Source organism: Protomyctophum parallelum (assembly GCF_964188405.1).
Source record: "Protomyctophum parallelum genome assembly, chromosome: 14".
Classification (NCBI taxonomy): domain Eukaryota; kingdom Metazoa; phylum Chordata; class Actinopteri; order Myctophiformes; family Myctophidae; genus Protomyctophum; species Protomyctophum parallelum.
This window is the reverse complement of record NC_139709.1, coordinates 37,062,737-37,088,980: the sequence shown is the minus strand read 5'-3', so window position 1 is coordinate 37,088,980 and position 26,244 is coordinate 37,062,737. Positions and strand designations below refer to the sequence as shown.

The following is a 26,244-nucleotide window of genomic DNA, read 5'->3' as shown; positions in this document are numbered from 1 at the left end:
AGCCGGGGGGAGGTAGTTTTAGATAAATAGCGTCAATGCTAGCAAGCTAAAATATAGCCATCCTTGCTCTAGAAAGCACCAATGTTTCCATCTAGACCACCGGATAATCAGCAAAGACCTCCGAACATCGCGCTAATTGACCAAACCACGGAGAGCTCCGTAGATTAGGAGTTATTCAGCTTTTAGTTTGCCTGTATAATGGGAGGTGGACGGGACCGCTGTTGTGCAACCCGGTCTAGGTTCGCTAAAGAAGGAAAGGCCGAGCCAAAATAATAATGAAAAAATAGTTCTCAGCGACGCGGATTGATATCCATAATAAAGCTAATCTGACGGAGCAGAGAGAGAGAGAGAGAGAGAGAGAGAGAGAGAGAGGAGGGGGAGAGGGGAGTTGCACCACTCGGTTCACACAGGTGTGATTTTTACACTAACAAGTCATTTTCTATGGGGACAAAAATATTAAGAATAAAAATATTAAGTATAATTCATATTCGAATATATTCAATATTCGGGCCTTCAAATTTTATTTTATTTCTGAGCCCTAATCTCCACTCACGTTTTCATTTGGTCGACTAAACTACTTTTTTTTTCATTGACGAAAATGAAATAAAAACTGTATAAAAAGCCATGATGACTAAATCTATATTTTTATCAATTTTGTAATTGATGATTGATTGATAATTGCGTGCAACCAAGTGTAAAATCTGCCATTAAGACGTCATCAAGGCCAAAATATTTCTTTGTTGACAAAATCAACTGTAGATTTAGTCGACTAAAACTTTTCAGCAGACTAAAATATGTGTGTATGTGTGCACGCATGTAGGTTGATGGCAGTGGAGGAGGAGTTAAGGAGAGATCATGCAGAGATGCAGGCTGTCATAGACGCCAAACAGAAGATCATTGATGCCCAGGTAAACATTACACCATAATATAAAATACATCATAATGTTATAGATGGATATATGAAAAAGAATAATGTTTCCAGCCTGGACTCTTTTGACTATTCTTTGCTTAATACTTGCGCAAGCAGAGTGCGCAAGTACTGCAATTGGCTGGGTATGTATGTATGTTGGTGTTGTCCACTGGCCAATAAGGGATCGGCTGGTTATGTATGTATGTCGGTGTTGTCCACCGGCCAATTAGGGACCACCATTCTTGATGACATAACTAAGGTACACAGGTATGTACTGTAGGTATGTCGGGGTAAGAATGGTGGTCCCTTATTGGCTGTTACGTTGAATACATTTTAATAAAATACCAGATTTTTAAGATGCATTGAAATCAGTTTATTTTCACCACCATTGTTTCATTTGAATATTTTGGCAGTATACTACCACAATACCTTAACCTCAGCGGCATTGTTGTGCTTTTACGAGAGAGATGGAGCAGGGGTATATATGTATGTCCTCGTGGCCCGGGCCCACAGGTTAGGACCGTCACTCAAAGTGACTTTGATTGTTTATTCACCGTCCTCCAAATCCTCACGCAGACCTAGGAAAGCAGCAGACATGTCATACATGGTTGTCCTTAACAAGCAGCCATGTTTTTGCCCAAAAACCCACAACTACTTGTAATTTAAGTAAAACATCCCTGCACGTTTGTTGGGATAAAAAGTGGCGCTCAATGGTGTAAAGTAGGCCCAGGCCGTGGCGTAACGGTCTGGGCACCGGACTGGTGATCCAGTCGCGGTGTGCCGCGGGTTCGACTCCCGGACCCGACACGGCATTTACCGCATGTCATCCCCCCATCTCTCTCCCGTTTCCTGTCAGCCTACTGTCTATCCCTTAAAAAATCAATAAAAGGCGTAAGCCGCAAAAAAAAAAAAAAAAAAAAAAAAATGGTGTAAAGTAACTATCTACATTGTGTTTGACTTTACTGGAGTATTTACAATTTCCAGTACTTCTACTCCACTACATCTCAGATGCAAATATTAGTTACTAGTGACTTTGTTTACAAAACATACAGTCAGTGGTGTCTGTGGGTCACTGAAGACTGATTTATACTTCATGGTACTGTGGTGTCGCTCAACAATATTAATAAAATAAAATAGCAGATCTACAAGTTCAACCGGGTGTCACGACTTAAAGCATTGTGAGCTTGTAGATCTGCTGGCTTTCTGAAGCCCAACACACACCGGGTGCGCAGCGACGCGGCACAGGCGTTGCCGCGCGGCAACACCTGGAAAATAGAACGGTGGCGTATCTGAGCGTCAGGCGAGGCGTGAACGCTTGTCGGACACCGCCGGTGTGCGATAGGTTCATTGAAAATAACGGAGGCGGCTGTTTTGACGCGCGGCGTTCGCAGACGGTGTGTGAGGCCCTTGAGCGAGCGAGGCCACTGTACAGGCATAATGACTGTCATTATGTTCCATGTGACTTCCAGGTCAATAAAGCGACCGAGGTCGTCCAATCAGGTAAATGTAGCCCCTGCCCCCAGCCTGGCCCCACGCCCTCAACCCCCTCACCGAACCCCCCACCCCACCTGGGTGGTTCTATAGATACTGGCCGGCCTTGTATGATGAGTACGTACTGTACATCCACGTGTGTGTGCACGTGCACGCACGCACCCACACACACTCACACACACAATACACGCATGCACGCACATGCACACTCTCACAGACACACACACACACACACACACACACACACAGTAGACTCGAGGATAAAAGCAATTACTGTACAGATCATGCCACTCCTGGCGTGTGTGTGTGTGTGTGTGTGTGTGCTCCACCAACCTCAAACCCCTCCCCTCCATACACTGTCCAATCATTCTGCTGGAGATGTGTCACATGACCACATGCATGCCTTTCAGCCCATTTGGCAGACCCCCACCTCCCATGGCGACACTGCCCTCCCTTTATCTGTGTGATCTCAGTCTCTTTACATTATGTAGCCAACTATCTTCGGGCTGTAGTTCTCAAGCGTTTTCCTGTCCAGGACCCCCAAGTTTGGACGCTAATATTAAGCAGAGATCCAATATGCACCAGCAGTTGCTCCTTGCGCGCCCACCCCTCTAGACTAGAAAGCAGGCTGGCTATGCCAGGCTAGGTGAGCATGTTTATGAACAGAAGTTGATAAACATCTATGCAACTGATGAGTCAGTAACAACTATTATTTTAATTGTGGTGAAAACTGGGACAGTTGTCTAGTCGGCACACATAATTAGTGTTTCTAGCAGTGGTGGAAAAAGTATCTATAGTATAAATTTGGGTTGTTTTCTTACCTTGTTATGAGCAAACTAGTCCATTCCATGAATTATTTCGCTACGCTGTTTGAGAGGCACCCAGCTGCAGCCGGGCAGACGAGCAGTCCCAGACACAGTCAGACACTTCTCCTAAAGGGTCTTCTAAATTGTCTCCCTCAAACACGTCCATTTGTGTATGTTTTTAGCGACAAGCGGACAACATCAAATCAAATCTGTTTGTTTACCTCCTCCGGAGTGGGTGTACAGATTTGGACCAATCAGATAGTTTTTTTACTCAACACGAACAGAAGTGAGTCAGTTGGCGTAGGCATACCTACAATCAGCTTTTGTTGCATTCGTTTATGTGCTAAAAGAGTGACTTTGACGTTTTCCCAGTTACAATGGAAGTCAATTTTATTATTAAACTGCACAACGGAGCGAAATAATTCATAGAATGGACTAGTTTGATCATAACAATTTAAAGGTATATTCAGTGATTTCACTTAATTCAAATATCACTTATTTTTTTGTTTTGTTGTGATAATCCTCCCTACTATAGAGTGTGCTGGCCATATAAGGAGTTCCTCCCTGTCCCCAGTTAACCCCTGGGGGTCAAAAAACCTCGTTTTTGACTCTCTATCCTGATTGGACGAAAGGCTGGGTCCCACAGCCAAAAACGAAACCTAAGGTTTTTTGAGTGAAATCACTGAATATACCTTTAAGAAAACAACCCAAACCTCCAGAAAAGTGGTCTTACCCTAGCCTGGTTTCCAACGCATAGTCTTAACACATTTAGAACAGGAAGTGCCTTCAAAATAAAGGCTATAGAGTGCCAGAGTTGTCTGATCGCTTTTACTTTGAAAGCCATGAAACAGGAAACACTTGCCTAAAAAAGTTGACTTTACAAAGGGACCTCACATCCCCGATCATCTTAATATATTGTTTTACGCTCCAAAAAACGTTCATATTTTGCCGGAGAGACGGATGAGGAGCAGAAATGAAGCGCCAGCATATCGATCCATTCATCACCGCGGAGAGCGCCTTGGATTAGGAGATACGAGTCATTCTTTCCGCCGCGCTAACATGGGAGTCAATGACAAGCTAATAGTTGCACTGAGCGTTAGCATACGGCAAGCGAAAAGCAAAATGCCAAAAAAAAAAATAGGAAAAATTCTGAATATTCTTATCTCGCCCCGCGTCGCTGGGACGTCCTCACACATCAATAGTACTAATATTTCGGGGTCCTTATGACGTTCTCAGACGTCCTAGAATCTGTTAATCAGGCTAGTCTTACCCTTGGGTTAATAAGAGCAATGCATCACATCTTCTCTCCCGATCCCTCTCTCTCCCTCCCTCTCTCTGTCTCTCTCTCTCTCCGTCCATCAGGAGAAGAGGATCAGTTCTCTGGACGCGGCCAACTCTCGGCTCATGGCGGCACTGACGCAGGTGAAGGAGCGCTACAGCGTGCAGAACCTCCGCAACGGTCTGCAGTCACCTAGCAACGCCACCAAGCTGTCCATCACAGAGAACGGAGAGTTCCGCAACAGCAACTGCTAGTCGACGCATCCGTCCGTCAGTGGATAGATAGATTGGACAGACAGACAGACGGACGGACGGACAGACAAAGTCACTGAACCATGGGGGGGCGGGGCTTCGCCTCCCCACGGCCGCACGCCTGCTCAGAACACGCCCTCCTCTCTTCTGCGGAGGCTCCGTGACTCTGGCTGGACTTTGTCGGGTCTACAAAGATACAATAATAGATCGACGTTGCCGTCTGGTGGAAAGCTCGTATATCTTGTACTTTTGTCATTATTTAAAAAGACACATTAAAATAGTGAAAATAGCCAATCTACAAGTGCACAGCGCACTAACTGTGCGCTTGTAGATCAGCTATTTCTGCTACTTTTGTGTGATGAAGAAATTTGAAATATTGAGATACAAGGTTTCCACCCGACGGCATGGATATATGTATAGAGTTCTATATCTATAAACATGTATTGTACATAGGTTCTATCTGTATTTGGTGTACAGAGATGCTAACATGTTTTATAATGCTGAGCTACAGTAGCCATTTGCAGCCAGAAGAGAAGTGGTTTTAAAGAGATTTTAAGGCGTGTGGTGTGGACGAGCGAAGAGAAGTCATTTTTGGACGGATGGGGACGGATGCCTGATTTGTGCTTAGTTGAATGTCGCTGGTGCTTTGTAGATCAGCTACTTGTTTGGTGGCGCTGTGCCGACGCGCAACAGAGGGTACGTTCGAAGATACGCTCCGACAGTGCTGCAGTGCCGAGTTAGAAAAAGAGGTGGCGCATCAATAATGGGATGTCTCAGTGGCGCGCTAAACCCCAAATGACATTGTTATCTATTCTGAATGTCGATAAACGTACTGAAATCTGATCGAGCATTTCCGAACGCACCCTTAATTGCGTGTTTGTCTTTAATTTTCTGAAAATAGCCAGATCTATAAGCTCACAGCGCATTGTGAGCTCGGAGAGCTGCCATTTTCCGTGCAGAACTACGTATAAATCAGCCTATAAGACGTCTATGTTTTTAGACCAAGTGGTGTTTTTTTGATTTTCAACAATTCAAAAGGATTAAAGCACATTGGAGAACAGATGGAGTTATTCGACTGGAGAAGCCGTGACTGCAGGGCAATACAAACCAAAAACAAACTAATAAAACGTAACGTATGCACTCCGTGTTTAACCCCACTTGTTTTTTTCTTTTTCTTCTTCATTGGCTGTTGCAGAGCAAAGTGAAATTTTATTACTTTATTTTTTTTATTACCCTGCCCGGTTTTACTACATAAATATATAATGTATATATTTTTGCCAGTTTTGGGGGTTTCAGGCGAAAAAAGGTTTGCATTAAAAGACATTTAATTTATTCCTATACTGTTGTGAATCCTCCCCACCACCTTTGTACTTGTATTTGACCTTAACTGTTGCAAACTACTGTTATTAAATGAACATATACCAGTTATTTTCGACATGTGGGTCTTTTGCCATCCTTACTTACCGAGTGCAAGACGCATAAAATCCTAAAATGCGTTGCAGATTTTTCACATCGATAGCTCATTCATACAGGTGGATGCATTTATTTGAAGACAATTTTTGATCTTGTTCAAAGAGTTACCGGCACATGATACTCAAGTTCTGTGTGGATGTACCGATGTAGTACTATAAACATCAGTTTAAATATGTGAATCAATCACAAAATAAACATTCCCCGTGTGTATGCACCTGGACCTTTAAATGTATCATTCATTCTTCAAAACTGTTTTTTTTTAATTTTTTTATGCTGGTCTATTCCTTGTCATGAAGTCAGGTGCCCCTCAAAACATTAGACGCAAAACAATCACACAAAATGTAAATTAATTAAAATGCTGTTCTGATTATGCTGTTCTCACATACAGGTCCATTGTTTCAGCTAACCTCCCCTACAGTCCCATGTATGCAATAATGCAAATACATGCATATAGGACTGTTTCAGCTAACCTCCCCTATACTGTCCATGCAAATACATGCATAACATCGTTGCTGTCTGTAGGAAACATCATAACTATTTATTTTTCCATAAATCAGTGCTATTGAACGTCTGTGTGTTGTTTAAAAAATATTGAACCAATGGAAAGTAGTAAAAAACGCTTTGGACAAAACCTCTTAACCTCATTGGACCCTCAAACTGTCTGCTAAAACAGCTCACTCCAATATCTAATGTCACAACAACAACTTTGATGAAGCAGTATTGCACCGTTTAAAAAATATATGGTTTTATTAATTTCCTTAAAAAATAATATTTTTCATTTCCTGAAAAATTTACATTTTATTGAGTTATGAGGTTTCCTCTGGACAGCAGAGATATTGGACTTTAATTAGTATAAGTGCATGAGAACGCCTTCAAACTATCATATTGAGGAACTGACCATTTTGAGATGTTTACGATATGTTTTGAATAGGCCGATATATCTCAATAATTGGTAAAGATAAAATAAGAGGAATTAAATCATAAACAAGAGTGACAAATGACCCACATATCAAAAAGACTTATGCTCCTTTAAGATACTGCTGTTATCTGTTGACTTGTTTATCTGCATAAACAACACAACGTAAACAAACACAGCAAACACACAACATAACACGAACACATCCACAACAAAAACATCATCAAAGACACAACATAAACATATTTTTTCTTGTTACACAAACCACCTTGTAGCCTACGATGTAGGCTCCATCATTTCGGACACGTTGCATCATTTCCTGTCTGTCTGTTCAGTGTGTGTGTTGACAATAAAATCTGCCTGTCATTTATGTTGCTCTGTGTTCATACAGATTATTTTTGAGCGGTGCCAACCGCTCCTCCATAACTCCATACATAACTCCACAGGTCTCCACCAGTGCAGGTCAGGTTGTGGCCTCCTGGTGGCGCTATAATAGGCCAATGTGAAAAGGGTGCCATTTCTTCTTACACCTTGGATGGCAATTGGATGATTTGAGGCATCTGTTCCATATGTGTTTTGCAAAAATCCACCTGTTGGTGGCGCTATAACAGGCCAATGTGAAAAGTGTAGGATATATTCCTCAGCCTAGTAGGAAAGTGCGTGAAAGGCCAATCCTGCAAACTTTGAAAGCCAATGTTAGCTCATTAGGATGGAATATGAAATATCGGACAGATCCGTCTTGAACACATGACTATAGAGATAGTGTGTAACAATTTGCGGGAGTTTTGGAGAGAATCTGGAGGAGTATTATCAAAAAACTTGTTTTTCAAAAGTCGGCCTCCTGGTGGCGCTATAACAGGCCGTTCTGGAAAATTTGGGGCAGAGGTTCATCGTTGCCATCCAAGGAGTGTGAGTGCAAAACATACTCTCTCCCCATGCCTTCAGCCTAGTGGAGACAATAAGCAAAATCGCAACCCATACCAATATTTACAAGCAACTTTACAGAAAAAGCCCATATTGCTTATAATAAACAGATATGGCAATACTGCTGAGCAGGCCCGTGATCGGCTCTAGTGTCAAATCAAGCATTTGTATGTGGCAAGTGCTTTTTAAGGGGCATAGCAGAAGCATTGCGCCCTTAATTAATTCATGAACACTGGCAATGTGTAAAATAGGCCTATGCTGACGAGTCGTAAGCCTTTGTGTGTGCGCTCAGTGCGACTTGCAGATTATGGATAACGCATAAGATGGTGGCGTTTTATGGGCATAATTTAAGACAAACATAATAGGGCCCATATGGTTAAAAAGACATACGGGTAGCCTACAATTATGCATTTGACTCTTATTCTGAAGGCAACCGCCAACCGGAAACATTATCTGCTAGCTCCTAACCCGGGCTCCGTCTTTTGAGCTAATTTAGAACTTCCTGTCTGAGAGCTAGCTAATTTAAGACATCCGGTTGCCTTCAGAATAAAATAAGGTTATTTAATTAATAATTATTACATTACATTATTAGTATTATTATTACATTACAGTTATTGTAAAGACACACATTATGTTTCTGTGTAAAAAATAAGTAATTAAATAACATCAAAAAGTTATCTAAATGGATAAATGCTATTCACTGGAGTGAATATTCTATTATATTCTAAAAACGACTTATAAATCCTAAAGCCTTGTCTATACTTCACTGTGCAACGGTCCTATGCTGGACAATAGCAGATATGCAAACTCACAGCACATCTCATTCAAGACACTGAACTTGCAGATCTGCCATTTTTGAACACACTATAAAGTTAACCATTTATCATGCTGCTCTACGTGGCACTGCATTCTGTGACATTAAACCAAATGGCATTTTCCACTCTATGACACTACTGTTCTACATTTTTGTCTAATAAAATAGGCTATTAATTGAATCAATCAAACTGCATTAACTAACAGAGATACTACTAACCAAGCTATCCATGTCAACATGCTCTATAGGAGTCTCAATAACAGGTATAAGTAACGTTTAATGTTTAGTAATTTTAATGTAGCAGAAGAGGCCATTCATTGAACAGAGTTTTGCACAATTTTAACATCCCAGATCGATTGAAATATGAATATACTGTGCTGTGCTACACCATGATATATTAAGAGTACAATAACATTCCATTGTGAATAAAAACGTATTAACCACAGTGTAATGCTAAAGGTTTCATCACAGGGCTGTCTGCTTCATGTAATATCATTAAAAGTGTTGTTGGTGACAGTTATATGAGTTGGAAGCATTAAGACCCATTTTAACCCTCAATGGCTTCCTTTCTGACAAATAACGTTATTGTAAAAAAAAAAAAAGATTCACGCGTTCATATGTAGGCCTAGCTATTTTGCATTAGAAGCGGATGGGACCAAGGGACCCGGATGTAACGTAGGGGCAATATGACTACAATATGACTACAATCAATTCCCGGTTAAATCTCGCGGGCGTGGCCTCACACCGGAAGGAAGTGCCGCCGCCCTCAAATACGGAAGAGACGCGTGGAGGTAGGTTTGGTCAGTGTTTGTTTGGAAGTGCCACGTCACCATCGGTCTTCGGAGCAAGTAAGTGATAAATGTTATTTAATACTTAACGCTGTTGTTGTTTGTGTGTTCAAACGTCTATCACTTGAAGTTACTTGTTATGATGTTTATATATGATGTTTGTACGAAACTGTAAAACAGTGTTTCAGTAGCCGAATGGTTAGTGTCGAAGGTTTATAAACAACTATGCCCGGCCTCAATGTTTACTAACCGTCGACAGTACCCACTCGACTACCGAAACACGGCTTTAAAGAGTAGTATTTACATATCTAAACACAACAAGTAACTTCAAAAGTGATAACATGTTTGAGCCACGGACCACCATTTCACATTAATAGACTCTCACAATGGTGGTCAGTGGCTCAAATGGGTCTGAGAGACTAGATGGCCTCAAATGTTGGTCCGTGGCTCAAACGCTGAATAAATAATCGACTAGAGGTGAGAAGAGTATTGTCTGGTAGGTAAAAGGACAAACATTCTGTGAAAATTGGCACGAAGCAACAAACATTCTTTGAAATTGGTGGGAAACGATCCCGGGCACTCATGTTAACAAAGCTCAGTCACTAACCACTATCGCTATGCTACAATCAGCATTATAAAATCCAAGGATCAAAAGTAGCAATCTTCTACATTCTCTAATTGTGTAGTTTTTTGGAAATTAAGCAGATGCTTAACAACAATTGAACTATTGAGAGTGTAAAGATCTACTATTGGGGTCAATTTGGTTACCTAAATTAAATTGCTCTGTATTGTGACAGTAATCATTGCTATAGAGTGTGTGTTCAGTAACAGTGTTAAATAGCTCTATAGTGTGACAGTAATCATTGCTATAGTGTGTGTTCAGTAACAGTGTTAAATAGCTCTATAGTGTGACAGTAATCATTGCTATAGTGTGTGTTCAGTAACAGTGTTAAATAGCTCTATAGTGTGACAGTAATCATTGCTATAGTGTGTGTTCAGTAACAGTGTTAAATAGCTCTATAGTGTGACAGTAATCATTGCTATAGTGTGTGTTCAGTAACAGTGTTAAATAGCTCTATAGTGTGACAGTAATCATTGCTATAGTGTGTGTTCAGTAACAGTGTTAAATAGCTCTATATTGTGACAAAATCATTGCTATAGTGTTTGTTCATTAACAGAGGTCTCCCGGTCTCTCCAGTTTTTTGTTAAACACAGTCCCATAGTAACGGTACCTCTCATTCAGTCCCATTCACTCCCATTCACTTTTATTCACTCCCATTCAGTCACATAGTAACAGTACACCCCATTCAGTCCCATTCACTCTCATCGTATCAGTCCCATAGTAACAGTACCTCCCATTCACTCCCATTCACTCAAATAGTATCAGTCCCATAGTAACAATACCTCCCATTCACTCCCATGCACTCCCATAGTATCAGTCCCATAGTAACAGTACCTCCCTTTCACTCCCATTCACTCCCATAGTATCAGTAACTCCCATTATCTTGCAACACAGCAGCCAAGTATATGCAGAACACATATACACGCATTTGACACAAACAACAAGACAATTTACATACATAAAGACATGAAGACAAGAGCAATATCCACCGCTTAGATTATCCTGTGGCTACTACAACTCCTGATTAAACCCTTTTCTATTTATTAAAGAGCTGGAGAGACAGGAATATTCCTGTTACTGAACACACACTATAGCAATTATTACTGTCACAATAACTTTGTACTTTTGCTACTGATGTTTGTGTGCAACATTTGAGCTGGTGTCAAGTCACCTTAATTCAAGTGATAGATTATATACAGGGGCATGCCATATGGTCTACCTGCACAGCCTTTGTGATTACTGGTAGATCACGATGTACCTTTTGGGCACCCCTGCAATACAGGATTCCTGTCCAGAATTGTTTTTTATTAAATATAGAGGGTTTAAGTGTAGGGTTTGTCATGTTGGTGTTCTCTATAACTTTTCGTCCTGGGCATGACGTTAAACTGTCCAGTGTAACTCCAAGTTACATGGGGTGGGTATGGTTTGAGAGTTTGTGATGCTCAGTTCTTTTTTTGCGTCTCGGTTCCTCAGGTGGAAGCTGCATAGTTGGGTTTTTGATGGGTTGGGTTTCAAGTGGCTGGTCGTTTGTTTAGATATTGAAAAGGAGGGGGGCGAGCGCGCTACCTTGTGGGAGGCCGTTCTTTTCGGCTTTCCATTTACTCCTCTGGTCATTTAACTGAACATAGAAGCGCCTGTTGTTGAGGAGGCTTTTCCTGACCATTGTGCGGTGTTGGACAGTGTCGTAGGCAGCAGAGAGATCTCTGAATGCTGCTCCAGTTATTTGTTTCCCCTCAAACCCATCCTCAATGTGTTGGGTGAGGTTGAGCTCTGTCCAGCACAGGAGCGGCTGGGACGGAAACCAGCTTGGTCTTTAGTCAGCTTGGTATCTATGAGTGGCAACAAGGCGTTGGAGTAGCAGCTTCTCATATAGCCTTGTAGGTGATGCAGAGGGAAATGGGTCGGTAGCTCTTTGTGGATAATGGGTCTATGCCAGGTTTAGGGATTGCAACCACGTTGGCCTTTTCCCAGACAGAAGGGATGGTTTTCTGTGCTATGCATGTGTTCAGCATCCCCACAAGCCAGGTCTTTGCGTTGGGTCCCAGGTGCTGTAACATTTCTGCCAGTAGGTCATCAATCCCTGCTGCTTTTCCGGGTTTCAACTTTCCCATTGCAGTTTCAAGTTCTTCTAGGTCGAAGGGTTTGGTTTGAGGGCTGGCTGATTGTGGTTGGTCTGATACCACTGTGCGATGGTATTCTCCTGTGGGTCGGTGGCGGTCTTGGTCACAACTGGTGGCCAACAGTTGTAACCAACACCGCCACCGACCCACATAGAATACCATCGCACAGTGGTATCAGACCAACCACAATCAGCCAGCCCTCAAACCAAACCCTTCGACTTAGAAGAACGTGAAACTGCAATGGGAAAGTTGAAACCCGGAAAAGCAGCAGGGATTGATGGCATACTGGCAGAAATGATACAGCACCTGGGACCTATCGCAAGGACCTGGCTTGTGGGGATGCTGAACACATGCATAGCACAGAAAACCATCCCTTCTGTTTGGAAAAAGGCTGGAGTAGTTGCAATCCCTAAACCTGGCAAAGACCCATTATCCCCGAAGAGCTACCGACCCATTTCCCTCCTCTGCATCACCTACAAGCTCTATGAGAGGCACTACAATTTCTGAACAGACTATATTTACATCAATATGTCTGGGTCCCCACCTACTCACTCAGGGTTGACGTGTCACACCTGCAGTGATGGGAGGGGCACCAAAATGTGGTATTTTGATTGTTTAATGGGGGCACTCCCTTAGTATAAAAGTGTATGTTTTGTGTACACATGACCTGATGAAGATCAAATGGATCGAAACGCTGTCAGTATTTCAACAAAGAACGTCTTTCTTATACCTGTGGTGTGCGGGCTCCATCCAATACCTACACCAGTTGTGATGCAACAGAGTTTGCTGTGACCGTTGTGAATTATGGGTGGTGTGGTTTTTGCCAAGACGGTGGATTGTGGCCCATGCCTTCCTGCTGTTATTTGACATGTTGGTGTTCTCTATATCTTTTCGTCCTGGGCATGACGTTAAACTGTTCCGTTCGAGAGGACCAGCGACCCTCGAATGTAAACGGCCACGAAAGGAAATTATGTGTGTGTGAGGTGTTCTCTATAGGTTGGGTTTCAGGTGGTTGTATTGTAGTAGCTTGACATTTCTTGGAGGCCACTTTCAAGGACAGACTCAATCTTCTGGAAGTCTGCTTGTTGGGTCGTAATGCATAGGTTGTCGGCGTAGATGAAACGCTGGCATTAGGCATTGGGTAGTGGCTGGTCGTTTGTGTAGATATTGAAAAGGAGGGGGGCGAGCAGGCTACCTTGTTGGAGGCCGTTCTTTTGGGCTTTCCATTTACTCCTCTGGTCATTTAACTGGACATAGAAGCGCCTGTTGTTGAGGAGGCTTTTCCTGACCATTGTGCAGTGTTGGACAGTGTCGTAGGCAGCAGAGAGATCTCTGAATGCTGCTCCAGTTATTTGTTTCCCCTCAAACCCATCCTCAATGTGTTGGGTGAGGTTGAGCTCTGTCCAGCACAGGAGCGGCTGGGACGGAAACCAGCTTGGTCTTTAGTCAGCTTGGTATCTATGAGTGGCAACAAGGCGTTGGAGTAGCAGCTTCTCATATAGCCTTGTAGGTGATGCAGAGGGAAATGGGTCGGTAGCTCTTTGTGGATAATGGGTCTTTGCCAGGTTTAGGGATTGCAACCACTTTGGCCTTTTCCCAGACAGAAGGGATGGTTTTCTGTGCTATGCATGTGTTCAGCATCCCCACAAGCCAGGTCTTTGCGTTGGGTCCCAGGTGCTGTAACATTTCTGCCAGTAGGTCATCAATCCCTGCTGCTTTTCCGGGTTTCAACTTTCCCATTGCAGTTTCAAGTTCTTCTAGGTCGAAGGGTTTGGTTTGAGGGCTGGCTGATTGTGGTTGGTCTGATACCACTGTGCGATGGTATTCTCCTGTGGGTCGGTGGCGGTCTTGGTCACAACTGGTGGCCAACAGTTGTAACCAACACCGCCACCGACCCACATAGAATACCATCGCACAGTGGTATCAGACCAACCACAATCAGCCAGCCCTCAAACCAAACCCTTCGACTTAGAAGAACGTGAAACTGCAATGGGAAAGTTGAAACCCGGAAAAGCAGCAGGGATTGATGGCATACTGGCAGAAATGATACAGCACCTGGGACCTATCGCAAGGACCTGGCTTGTGGGGATGCTGAACACATGCATAGCACAGAAAACCATCCCTTCTGTTTGGAAAAAGGCTGGAGTAGTTGCAATCCCTAAACCTGGCAAAGACCCATTATCCCCGAAGAGCTACCGACCCATTTCCCTCCTCTGCATCACGTCTTTCTTATACCTGTGGTGTGCGGGCTCCATCCAATACCTACACCAGTTGTGATGCAACAGAGTTTGCTGTGACCGTTGTGAATTATGGGTGGTGTGGTCTTTGCCAAGACGGTGGATTGTGGCCCATGCCTTCCTGCTGTTATTTGTCATTATGGTGTTCTCTATATCTTTTCGTCCTGGGCATGACGTTAAACTGTTCCGTTCGAGAGGACCGGAGACCCTCGAATGTAAACGGCCACGAAAGGAAACTGTGTGTGTGAGGTGTTCTCTATCATTTCATTCCAGACTTCACTGTCTATCTCCTGTGTTTTCCATTCATCTTGAGCGTTACACAGTCGTCTGATGTGCGGGGGGAGGTGCCGGCTAGCGCATAAAGGCACGGACGGGACAGGTGTTGTCTTGACCCATCCCGTGATGATGCGACAGGTGTCATTTAGGGCTGTGTCGACCAATTTGGTGTGACGTGATCGGCTCCAGCTTGAGCAGGCATACTCTGCTGTAGAGAAAGACAGGGCCATGGCAGTTGCACGGATTGTTTGTGGGTCTGCGCCCCACTTGGGAGTTCACTAGTTTTCACAGGATGTTATTGTGGGTGTTGACCGTGGCTTTTGTGTTCTCCAGGTGTTTTTTTGAAGAAGAGTGTCCTGTCCAGTGTAACTCCAAGATACATGGGGTGGGTATGGTTGGAGAGTTTGTGACCATCCCAAGTGACGCTCAGTTCTTTTCTCGCGTCTCGGTTCCTCAGGTGGAAGCTGCATAGTTGGGTTTGTGTGTCTTTCTTTTTCTGTCTTTCTTTCTTAGGACGGAGATCAAGGTAGACGCCATAGGAAGGCTCAACACTAGCCGATGCCCCTAGAGATCCATCCCAAAGCTTCCCTCAGGGAGCACAGCAAGCCAGCTAGCCAGCAAGCCTGCCCAGTCAGCCAACGCAGCCAGTCAGCTCCGCCAGTCAGCCAGTGTAGAAAGTCAGGCTGCCAAGCCAGAGCATATCAGCCCTTGCAGTCAGCCATTGCAGCCATACCAGCCTTGCTCAGTCAGCTCAGCCAGGCCTCTCTTGAGGCCTGGCTCTCGGACTGGCCCGGTCTGCCCTGCCCTGCCTTGCAGCAACAGAACCAGCCTTTCTGGAAAGCCAGCCAGCTCAGAATGCGAGCTGAGCAAGCCAGTGCAGCAGCAAGCCCAGACTAGGTTACCGCAGCCTTACTGTGCAGCCACAGCCACTCAGTCTAGACCAGCAGGAGCTGGCCAGGCTCCAACCCTTGCAGCGCAGCCTTAGGCCGGACAGTCCCCCTGCCTGCACTTTGTTGCCTTCCTGGCCTGTCTGCCTGCCTAGGCGCCTCGGTCTTCCTGTCTGTCTGCCTTGGCCTGCCAGTCTGAAACTGGTTTAGACTAACTGCGTGCTTGCCAGCTGCGCTGGCTTGCTGAGCTCGTATTCTGAGCTGGCTGGCTTGCCAGCAAGGCTGGTTCTGTTGCTGCAAGGCAGGGCGGGGCAGACCGGGCCAGGCAGACAGAGAGCCAGGCCTCGAGAGAGGCCTGGCTGAGCTGACTGAGCAAGGCTGGTATGGCTACAATGGTTGACTGCAAGGGCTGATGTACGCTGGCTTGGCAGCCTGACTTTCTACACTGGCTGACTGGCGGAGCTGGCTGGCTGCGTTGGCTGACTGGGCGGGCTTGCTGGCTAGCTGGCTTGCTGGACTCCCTGAGGGAAGCTTTGGGATGGATCTCTAGGGGCATCGGCTTGTGTTGAGCCTTCCAACGGCGTCTACCTTGATCTTCGTCCTAAGAAAGAAAGACAGAAAAAGAAACACACACACAAACTCAACTATGCAGCTTCCACATGAGGAAGGCAGGCAGGCACGCAGGCAGGCACAAGCTGCCTGCGTGCTTGCTTCGCCCTCCAGTTGCTGCTCCAGTTATTTGTTTTCCCTCAAACCCATCCTCAATGTGTTGGGTGAGGTTGAGCTCTGTCCAGCACAGGACGGGACGGAAACCAGCTTGGTCTTTAGTCAGCTTGGTGTCTATGAGTGGTATGAGGCGTTGGAGTAGCAGCCTCTCTTGTAGGTGATGCAGAGGAGGGAAATGGGTCGGTAGCTCTTTGAGGATGATGGGTCTTTGCCAGGTTTGGGGATTGCAACCACTTTGGCTTTTCTCCAGACAGAAGGGATGGTTTTCTGTGCCATGCATGTGTTCAGCATCCCCACGAGCCAGGTCTTTGCGTTAGGTTCCAGGTGCTGTATAATTTCTGCCAGTATGTCATCAATCCCTGCTGCTTTTCCGGGTTTCAACTTTCCCATTGCAGTTTTGAGTTCTTCTAGGTCGAAGGGTTTGGTTTGAGGGCTGGCTGATTGTGGTTGTTCTGATACCACTGTGCGATGGTATTCTCCTGTGGGTCGTGGCGGTGTTGGTTACGACTGTTGGCCACCAGTTGTGATGCAACAGAGTTCGCTGTGACTGTTGTGAATTATGGGTGGCTCCCTGAGGTCCTTGATCGCCATTGGGTCCAACAGTGGTCATTGAAGCGTGCACACACATGCACACATGCACCTACACACACAGGGGCACATGCGTATGCACACCTGGACCTTTAAATGAACAACAACACAAAAACTAAGGCACTGGTGTCGGACTTCTGGTTTACCGGAACGGGGTTCAACTCCCTGCAGTGCCCTGCTCAATGTGTTGTATTTCATTCATTGGTCCATGGTCTCAGGTCATTGAGCGGCGCGCTATAGTGTGCGATTCTTCATCATTGTTGAGGATTTTTTAAAGGTGAAAATCAAGGAAAAGCAAAAGGCTATAGTCCATGGTCACGGACCGCATACTGGTCAAGGTCATTTATACTGGTGAAGATCATTTACTAGTCTTCTAAAGGTCCTTTATACTGGTGAAGATCATTTACTAGTCTTCTAAAGGTCATTTATACTGGTCAAGGTCAATTACTAGTCTCATGAAGGTAATTTATACTGGTCACAGTCATATACTGGTCACGGTCATTTCTACTGGTGAAGGTCATTTATACTGGTCAAGGTCATTTGTACTTGTCAAGGTCATTTATACTGGTCAAGGTCATTTACTAGTCTTATTGAAGGTAATTTATACTGCTCAAGGTCATTGATATTGGTCAAGGTCATTAAGTGGCACGCTATAGTGCGCGATTCTTCATCATTGTTGAGGATTTGAAAAAAGGTTAAATTGCAGAAAAGCGAAAGGCTAAAGTCCATGGTCACGGAGGGCATACTATAGTATGTTGTTTTTCTTTTTTTTGGTGGTGTGCGGGCTCCATCCAATAACTACACCAGTTGTGATGCAATAGAGTTTGCTGTGACCGTTGTGAATTATGGGTGGTGTGGTCTTTGCCAAGACGGTGGATTGTGGCCCATGCCTTCCTGCTGTTATTTGTCATGTTGGTGTTCTCTATATCTTTTCGTCCTGGGCATGACGTTAAACTGTTCCGTTCGAGAGGACCGGCGACCCTCGAATGTAAACAGGTGTTGGGACAGGGTCAGGTGTTGTCTTGATGCATCCTATGATGATGCCACAGGTGTCATTTAGGGCTGTGTCGACCAATTTGGTGTGACGGGATAGGCTTGTAGGTGATGCAGAGGAGGGAAATGGGTCGGTAGCTCTTTGGGGATAATGGGTCTTTGCCAGGTTTAGGGATTGCAACCACTTTGGCCTTTTTCCAGACAGAAGGGATGGTTTTCTGTGCTATGCATGTGTTCAGCATCCCCACAAGCCAGGTCTTTCCGTTAGGTCCCAGGTGCTGTATCATTTCTGCTAGTAGGTCATCAATCCCTGCTGCTTTTCCGGGTTTCAACTTTCCCATTGCAGTTTCACGTTCTTCTAGGTCGAAGGGTTTGGTTTGAAGGCTGGCTGATTGTGGTTGGTCTGATACCACTGTGCGATGGTATTCTCCTGTGGGTTGGTGGCGGTCTTGGTCACAACTGGTGGCCAACAGTTGTAACCAACACCGCCACCGACCCACATAGAATACCATCGCACAGTGGTATCAGACCAACCATAATCAGCCATCACTCAAACCAAACCCTTCGACCTAGAAGAACTTGAAACTGCAATGGGAAAGTTGAAACCCGGAAAAGCAGCAGGGATTGATGACCTACTGGCAGAAATGATACAGCACCTGGGACCTAACTCAAGGCCCTGGCTTGTGGGGATGCTGAACACATGCACAGCACAGAAAACCACCCCTTCTGTCTGGAAAAAGGCCAAAGTGGTTGCAATCCCTAAACCTGGCAAAGACCCATTATCCCCGAAGAGCTACCGACCCATTTCCCTCCTCTGCATCACGTCTTTCTTATACCTGTGGTGTGCGGGCTCCATCCAATACCTACACTAGTTGTGATGCAACAGAATTTGCTGTGACCGTTGTGAATTATGGGTGGTGTGGTCTTTGCCAAGACGGTGGATTGTGGCCCATGCCTTCCTGCTGTTATTTGTCATTTGTCATTATGGTGTTCTCTATATCTTTTCGTCCTGGGCATGACGTTAAACTGTTCCGTTTGAGAGGACCGGCGACCCTCGAATGTAAACAGCCACGAAAGGAAACTGTGTGTGTGAGGTGTTCTCTATCATTTCATTCCAGACTTCACTGTCTATCTCCTGTGTTTTCCATTCATCTTGAGCGTTACACAGTCGTCTGATGTGCGGGGGGAGGTGCCGGCTAGCGCATAAAGGCACGGACGGGACAGGTGTTTTCTTGACCCATCCCGTGATGATGCGACAGGTGTCATTTAGGGCTGTGTCGACCAATTTGGTGTGACGTGATCGGCTCCAGCTTGAGCAGGAATACTCTGCTGTAGAGAAAGACAGGGCCATGGCAGTTGCACGGATTGTTTGTGGGTCTGCGCCCCACTTGGGAGTTCACTAGTTTTCACAGGATGTTATTGTGGGTGTTGACCGTGGCTTTTGTGTTCTCCAGGTGTTTTTTTGAAGAAGAGTGTCCTGTCCAGTGTAACTCCAAGATACATGGGGTGGGTATGGTTGGAGAGTTTGTGACCATCCCAAGTGACGCTCAGTTATTTTCTTGCGTCTCGGTTCCTCAGGTGGAAGCTGCATAGTTGGGTTTGTGTGTGTCTTTCTTTTTCTGTCTTTCTTTCTTAGGACGGAGATCAAGGTAGACGCCATAGGAAGGCTCAACACTAGCCGATGCCCCTAGAGATCCATCCCAAAGCTTCCCTCAGGGAGCACAGCAAGCCAGCTAGCCAGCAAGCCTGCCCAGTCAGCCAACGCAGCCAGTCAGCTCCGCCAGTCAGCCAGTGTAGAAAGTCAGGCTGCCAAGCCAGAGCATATCAGCCCTTGCAGTCAGCCATTGCAGCCATACCAGCCTTGCTCAGTCAGCTCAGCCAGGCCTCTCTTGAGGCCTGGCTCTCTGTCTGCCTGGCCCGGTCTGCCCTGCCCTGCCTTGCAGCAACAGAACCAGCCTTTCTGGAAAGCCAGCCAGCTCAGAATGCGAGCTGAGCAAGCCAGTGCAGCAGCAAGCCCAGACTAGGTTACCGCAGCCTTACTGTGCAGCCACAGCCACTCAGTCTAGACCAGCAGGAGCTGGCCAGGCTCCAACCCTTGCAGCGCAGCCTTAGGCCGGACAGTCCCCCTGCCTGCACTTTGTTGCCTTCCTGGCCTGTCTGCCTGCCTAGGCGCCTCGGTCTTCCTGTCTGTCTGCCTTGGCCTGCCAGTCTGAAACTGGTTTAGACTAACTGCGTGCTTGCCAGCTGCGCTGGCTTGCTGAGCTCGTATTCTGAGCTGGCTGGCTTGCCAGCAAGGCTGGTTCTGTTGCTGCAAGGCAGGGCGGGGCAGACCGGGCCAGGCAGACAGAGAGCCAGGCCTCGAGAGAGGCCTGGCTGAGCTGACTGAGCAAGGCTGGTATGGCTACAATGGTTGACTGCAAGGGCTGATGTGCGCTGGCTTGGCAGCCTGACTTTCTACACTGGCTGACTGGCGGAGCTGGCTGGCTGCGTTGGCTGACTGGGCGGGCTTGCTGGCTAGCTGGCTTGCTGGACTCCCTGAGGGAAGCTTTGGGATGGATCTCTAGGGGCATCGGCTTGTGTTGAGCCTTCCAACGGCGTCTACCTTGATCTTCGTCCTAAGAAAGAAAGACAGAAAAAGAAACACACACACAAACTCAACTATGCAGCTTCCACATGAGGAAGGCAGGCAGGCACGCAGGCAGGCACAAGCTGCCTGCGTGCTTGCTTCGCCCTCCAGTTGCTGCTCCAGTTATTTGTTTTCCCTCAAACCCATCCTCAATGTGTTGGGTGAGGTTGAGCTCTGTCCAGCACAGGACGGGACGGAAACCAGCTTGGTCTTTAGTCAGCTTGGTGTCTATGAGTGGTATGAGGCGTTGGAGTAGCAGCCTCTCTTGTAGGTGATGCAGAGGAGGGAAATGGGTCGGTAGCTCTTTGAGGATGATGGGTCTTTGCCAGGTTTGGGGATTGCAACCACTTTGGCTTTTCTCCAGACAGAAGGGATGGTTTTCTGTGCCATGCATGTGTTCAGCATCCCCACGAGCCAGGTCTTTGCGTTAGGTTCCAGGTGCTGTATAATTTCTGCCAGTATGTCATCAATCCCTGCTGCTTTTCCGGGTTTCAACTTTCCCATTGCAGTTTTGAGTTCTTCTAGGTCGAAGGGTTTGGTTTGAGGGCTGGCTGATTGTGGTTGGTCTGATACCACTGTGCGATGGTATTCTCCTGTGGGTCGTGGCGGTGTTGGTTACGACTGTTGGCCACCAGTTGTGATGCAACAGAGTTCGCTGTGACTGTTGTGAATTATGGGTGGCTCCCTGAGGTCCTTGATCGCCATTGGGTCCAACAGTGGTCATTGAAGCGTGCACACACATGCACACATGCACCTACACACACAGGGGCACATGCGTATGCACACCTGGACCTTTAAATGAACAACAACACAAAAACTAAGGCACTGGTGTCGGACTTCTGGTTTACCGGAACGGGGTTCAACTCCCTGCAGTGCCCTGCTCAATGTGTTGTATTTCATTCATTGGTCCATGGTCTCAGGTCATTGAGCGGCGCGCTATAGTGTGCGATTCTTCATCATTGTTGAGGATTTTTTAAAGGTGAAAATCAAGGAAAAGCAAAAGGCTATAGTCCATGGTCACGGACCGCATACTGGTCAAGGTAATTTATACTGGTGAAGATCATTTACTAGTCTTCTAAAGGTCATTTATACTGGTGAAGATCATTTACTAGTCTTCTAAAGGTCATTTATACTGGTCAAGGTCAATTACTAGTCTCATGAAGGTAATTTATACTGGTCACAGTCATATACTGGTCACGGTCATTTCTACTGGTGAAGGTCATTTATACTGGTCAAGGTCATTTGTACTTGTCAAGGTCATTTATACTGGTCAAGGTCATTTACTAGTCTTATTGAAGGTAATTTATACTGCTCAAGGTCATTGATATTGGTCAAGGTCATTAAGTGGCACGCTATAGTGCGCGATTCTTCATCATTGTTGAGGATTTGAAAAAAGGTTAAATTGCAGAAAAGCGAAAGGCTAAAGTCCATGGTCACGGAGGGCATACTATAGTATGTTGTTTTTCTTTTTTTTGGTGGTGTGCGGGCTCCATCCAATAACTACACCAGTTGTGATGCAATAGAGTTTGCTGTGACCGTTGTGAATTATGGGTGGTGTGGTCTTTGCCAAGACGGTGGATTGTGGCCCATGCCTTCCTGCTGTTATTTGTCATGTTGGTGTTCTCTATATCTTTTCGTCCTGGGCATGACGTTAAACTGTTCCGTTCGAGAGGACCGGCGACCCTCGAATGTAAACGGGTGTTGGGACAGGGTCAGGTGTTGTCTTGATGCATCCTATGATGATGCCACAGGTGTCATTTAGGGCTGTGTCGACCAATTTGGTGTGACGGGATAGGCTTGTAGGTGATGCAGAGGAGGGAAATGGGTCGGTAGCTCTTTGGGGATAATGGGTCTTTGCCAGGTTTAGGGATTGCAACCACTTTGGCCTTTTTCCAGACAGAAGGGATGGTTTTCTGTGCTATGCATGTGTTCAGCATCCCCACAAGCCAGGTCTTTCCGTTAGGTCCCAGGTGCTGTATCATTTCTGCTAGTAGGTCATCAATCCCTGCTGCTTTTCCGGGTTTCAACTTTCCCATTGCAGTTTCACGTTCTTCTAGGTCGAAGGGTTTGGTTTGAAGGCTGGCTGATTGTGGTTGGTCTGATACCACTGTGCGATGGTATTCTCCTGTGGGTTGGTGGCGGTCTTGGTCACAACTGGTGGCCAACAGTTGTAACCAACACCGCCACCGACCCACATAGAATACCATCGCACAGTGGTATCAGACCAACCATAATCAGCCATCACTCAAACCAAACCCTTCGACCTAGAAGAACTTGAAACTGCAATGGGAAAGTTGAAACCCGGAAAAGCAGCAGGGATTGATGACCTACTGGCAGAAATGATACAGCACCTGGGACCTAACTCAAGGCCCTGGCTTGTGGGGATGCTGAACACATGCACAGCACAGAAAACCACCCCTTCTGTCTGGAAAAAGGCCAAAGTGGTTGCAATCCCTAAACCTGGCAAAGACCCATTATCCCCGAAGAGCTACCGACCCATTTCCCTCCTCTGCATCACGTCTTTCTTATACCTGTGGTGTGCGGGCTCCATCCAATACCTACACTAGTTGTGATGCAACAGAATTTGCTGTGACCGTTGTGAATTATGGGTGGTGTGGTCTTTGCCAAGACGGTGGATTGTGGCCCATGCCTTCCTGCTGTTATTTGTCATTTGTCATTATGGTGTTCTCTATATCTTTTCGTCCTGGGCATGACGTTAAACTGTTCCGTTTGAGAGGACCGGCGACCCTCGAATGTAAACAGCCACGAAAGGAAACTGTGTGTGTGAGGTGTTCTCTATCATTTCATTCCAGACTTCACTGTCTATCTCCTGTGTTTTCCATTCATCTTGAGCGTTACACAGTCGTCTGATGTGCGGGGGGAGGTGCCGGCTAGCGCATAAAGGCACGGACGGGACAGGTGTTTTCTTGACCCATCCCGTGATGATGCGACAGGTGTCATTTAGGGCTGTGTCGACCAATTTGGTGTGACGTGATCGGCTCCAGCTTGAGCAGGAATACTCTGCTGTAGAGAAAGACAGGGCCATGGCAGTTGCACGGATTGTTTGTGGGTCTGCGCCCCACTTGGGAGTTCACTAGTTTTCACAGGATGTTATTGTGGGTGTTGACCGTGGCTTTTGTGTTCTCCAGGTGTTTTTTTGAAGAAGAGTGTCCTGTCCAGTGTAACTCCAAGATACATGGGGTGGGTATGGTTGGAGAGTTTGTGACCATCCCAAGTGACGCTCAGTTATTTTCTTGCGTCTCGGTTCCTCAGGTGGAAGCTGCATAGTTGGGTTTGTGTGTGTCTTTCTTTTTCTGTCTTTCTTTCTTAGGACGGAGATCAAGGTAGACGCCATAGGAAGGCTCAACACTAGCCGATGCCCCTAGAGATCCATCCCAAAGCTTCCCTCAGGGAGCACAGCAAGCCAGCTAGCCAGCAAGCCTGCCCAGTCAGCCAACGCAGCCAGTCAGCTCCGCCAGTCAGCCAGTGTAGAAAGTCAGGCTGCCAAGCCAGAGCATATCAGCCCTTGCAGTCAGCCATTGCAGCCATACCAGCCTTGCTCAGTCAGCTCAGCCAGGCCTCTCTTGAGGCCTGGCTCTCTGTCTGCCTGGCCCGGTCTGCCCTGCCCTGCCTTGCAGCAACAGAACCAGCCTTTCTGGAAAGCCAGCCAGCTCAGAATGCGAGCTGAGCAAGCCAGTGCAGCAGCAAGCCCAGACTAGGTTACCGCAGCCTTACTGTGCAGCCACAGCCACTCAGTCTAGACCAGCAGGAGCTGGCCAGGCTCCAACCCTTGCAGCGCAGCCTTAGGCCGGACAGTCCCCCTGCCTGCACTTTGTTGCCTTCCTGGCCTGTCTGCCTGCCTAGGCGCCTCGGTCTTCCTGTCTGTCTGCCTTGGCCTGCCAGTCTGAAACTGGTTTAGACTAACTGCGTGCTTGCCAGCTGCGCTGGCTTGCTGAGCTCGTATTCTGAGCTGGCTGGCTTGCCAGCAAGGCTGGTTCTGTTGCTGCAAGGCAGGGCGGGGCAGACCGGGCCAGGCAGACAGAGAGCCAGGCCTCGAGAGAGGCCTGGCTGAGCTGACTGAGCAAGGCTGGTATGGCTACAATGGTTGACTGCAAGGGCTGATGTGCGCTGGCTTGGCAGCCTGACTTTCTACACTGGCTGACTGGCGGAGCTGGCTGGCTGCGTTGGCTGACTGGGCGGGCTTGCTGGCTAGCTGGCTTGCTGGACTCCCTGAGGGAAGCTTTGGGATGGATCTCTAGGGGCATCGGCTTGTGTTGAGCCTTCCAACGGCGTCTACCTTGATCTTCGTCCTAAGAAAGAAAGACAGAAAAAGAAACACACACACAAACTCAACTATGCAGCTTCCACATGAGGAAGGCAGGCAGGCACGCAGGCAGGCACAAGCTGCCTGCGTGCTTGCTTCGCCCTCCAGTTGCTGCTCCAGTTATTTGTTTTCCCTCAAACCCATCCTCAATGTGTTGGGTGAGGTTGAGCTCTGTCCAGCACAGGACGGGACGGAAACCAGCTTGGTCTTTAGTCAGCTTGGTGTCTATGAGTGGTATGAGGCGTTGGAGTAGCAGCCTCTCTTGTAGGTGATGCAGAGGAGGGAAATGGGTCGGTAGCTCTTTGAGGATGATGGGTCTTTGCCAGGTTTGGGGATTGCAACCACTTTGGCTTTTCTCCAGACAGAAGGGATGGTTTTCTGTGCCATGCATGTGTTCAGCATCCCCACGAGCCAGGTCTTTGCGTTAGGTTCCAGGTGCTGTATAATTTCTGCCAGTATGTCATCAATCCCTGCTGCTTTTCCGGGTTTCAACTTTCCCATTGCAGTTTTGAGTTCTTCTAGGTCGAAGGGTTTGGTTTGAGGGCTGGCTGATTGTGGTTGGTCTGATACCACTGTGCGATGGTATTCTCCTGTGGGTCGTGGCGGTGTTGGTTACGACTGTTGGCCACCAGTTGTGATGCAACAGAGTTCGCTGTGACTGTTGTGAATTATGGGTGGCTCCCTGAGGTCCTTGATCGCCATTGGGTCCAACAGTGGTCATTGAAGCGTGCACACACATGCACACATGCACCTACACACACAGGGGCACATGCGTATGCACACCTGGACCTTTAAATGAACAACAACACAAAAACTAAGGCACTGGTGTCGGACTTCTGGTTTACCGGAACGGGGTTCAACTCCCTGCAGTGCCCTGCTCAATGTGTTGTATTTCATTCATTGGTCCATGGTCTCAGGTCATTGAGCGGCGCGCTATAGTGTGCGATTCTTCATCATTGTTGAGGATTTTTTAAAGGTGAAAATCAAGGAAAAGCAAAAGGCTATAGTCCATGGTCACGGACCGCATACTGGTCAAGGTAATTTATACTGGTGAAGATCATTTACTAGTCTTCTAAAGGTCATTTATACTGGTGAAGATCATTTACTAGTCTTCTAAAGGTCATTTATACTGGTCAAGGTCAATTACTAGTCTCATGAAGGTAATTTATACTGGTCACAGTCATATACTGGTC

At 46.5% G+C, this 26,244-nt stretch overlaps 1 protein-coding gene across 6 annotated transcripts in view; it reads left to right on the top strand.

Moving 5' to 3' along the window:
* rasal2 (RAS protein activator like 2) overlaps positions 1 to 6,172 on the top strand; it is a 103,937-nt gene extending 97,765 nt beyond the window's left edge. For all 6 annotated transcript variants that reach the window (XM_083782908.1, XM_083782906.1, XM_083782907.1 and 3 more), the window contains 2 exons: positions 821 to 908; positions 4,570 to 6,172. In XM_083782908.1, the coding sequence (XP_083639034.1) occupies positions 821 to 908; positions 4,570 to 4,740 (259 nt within the window). In that variant the 3' untranslated portion in view covers positions 4,741 to 6,172. The remainder of the gene's footprint in view (positions 1 to 820; positions 909 to 4,569) is intronic.
* The last annotated feature ends 20,072 nt before the right edge of the window (positions 6,173 to 26,244 follow it).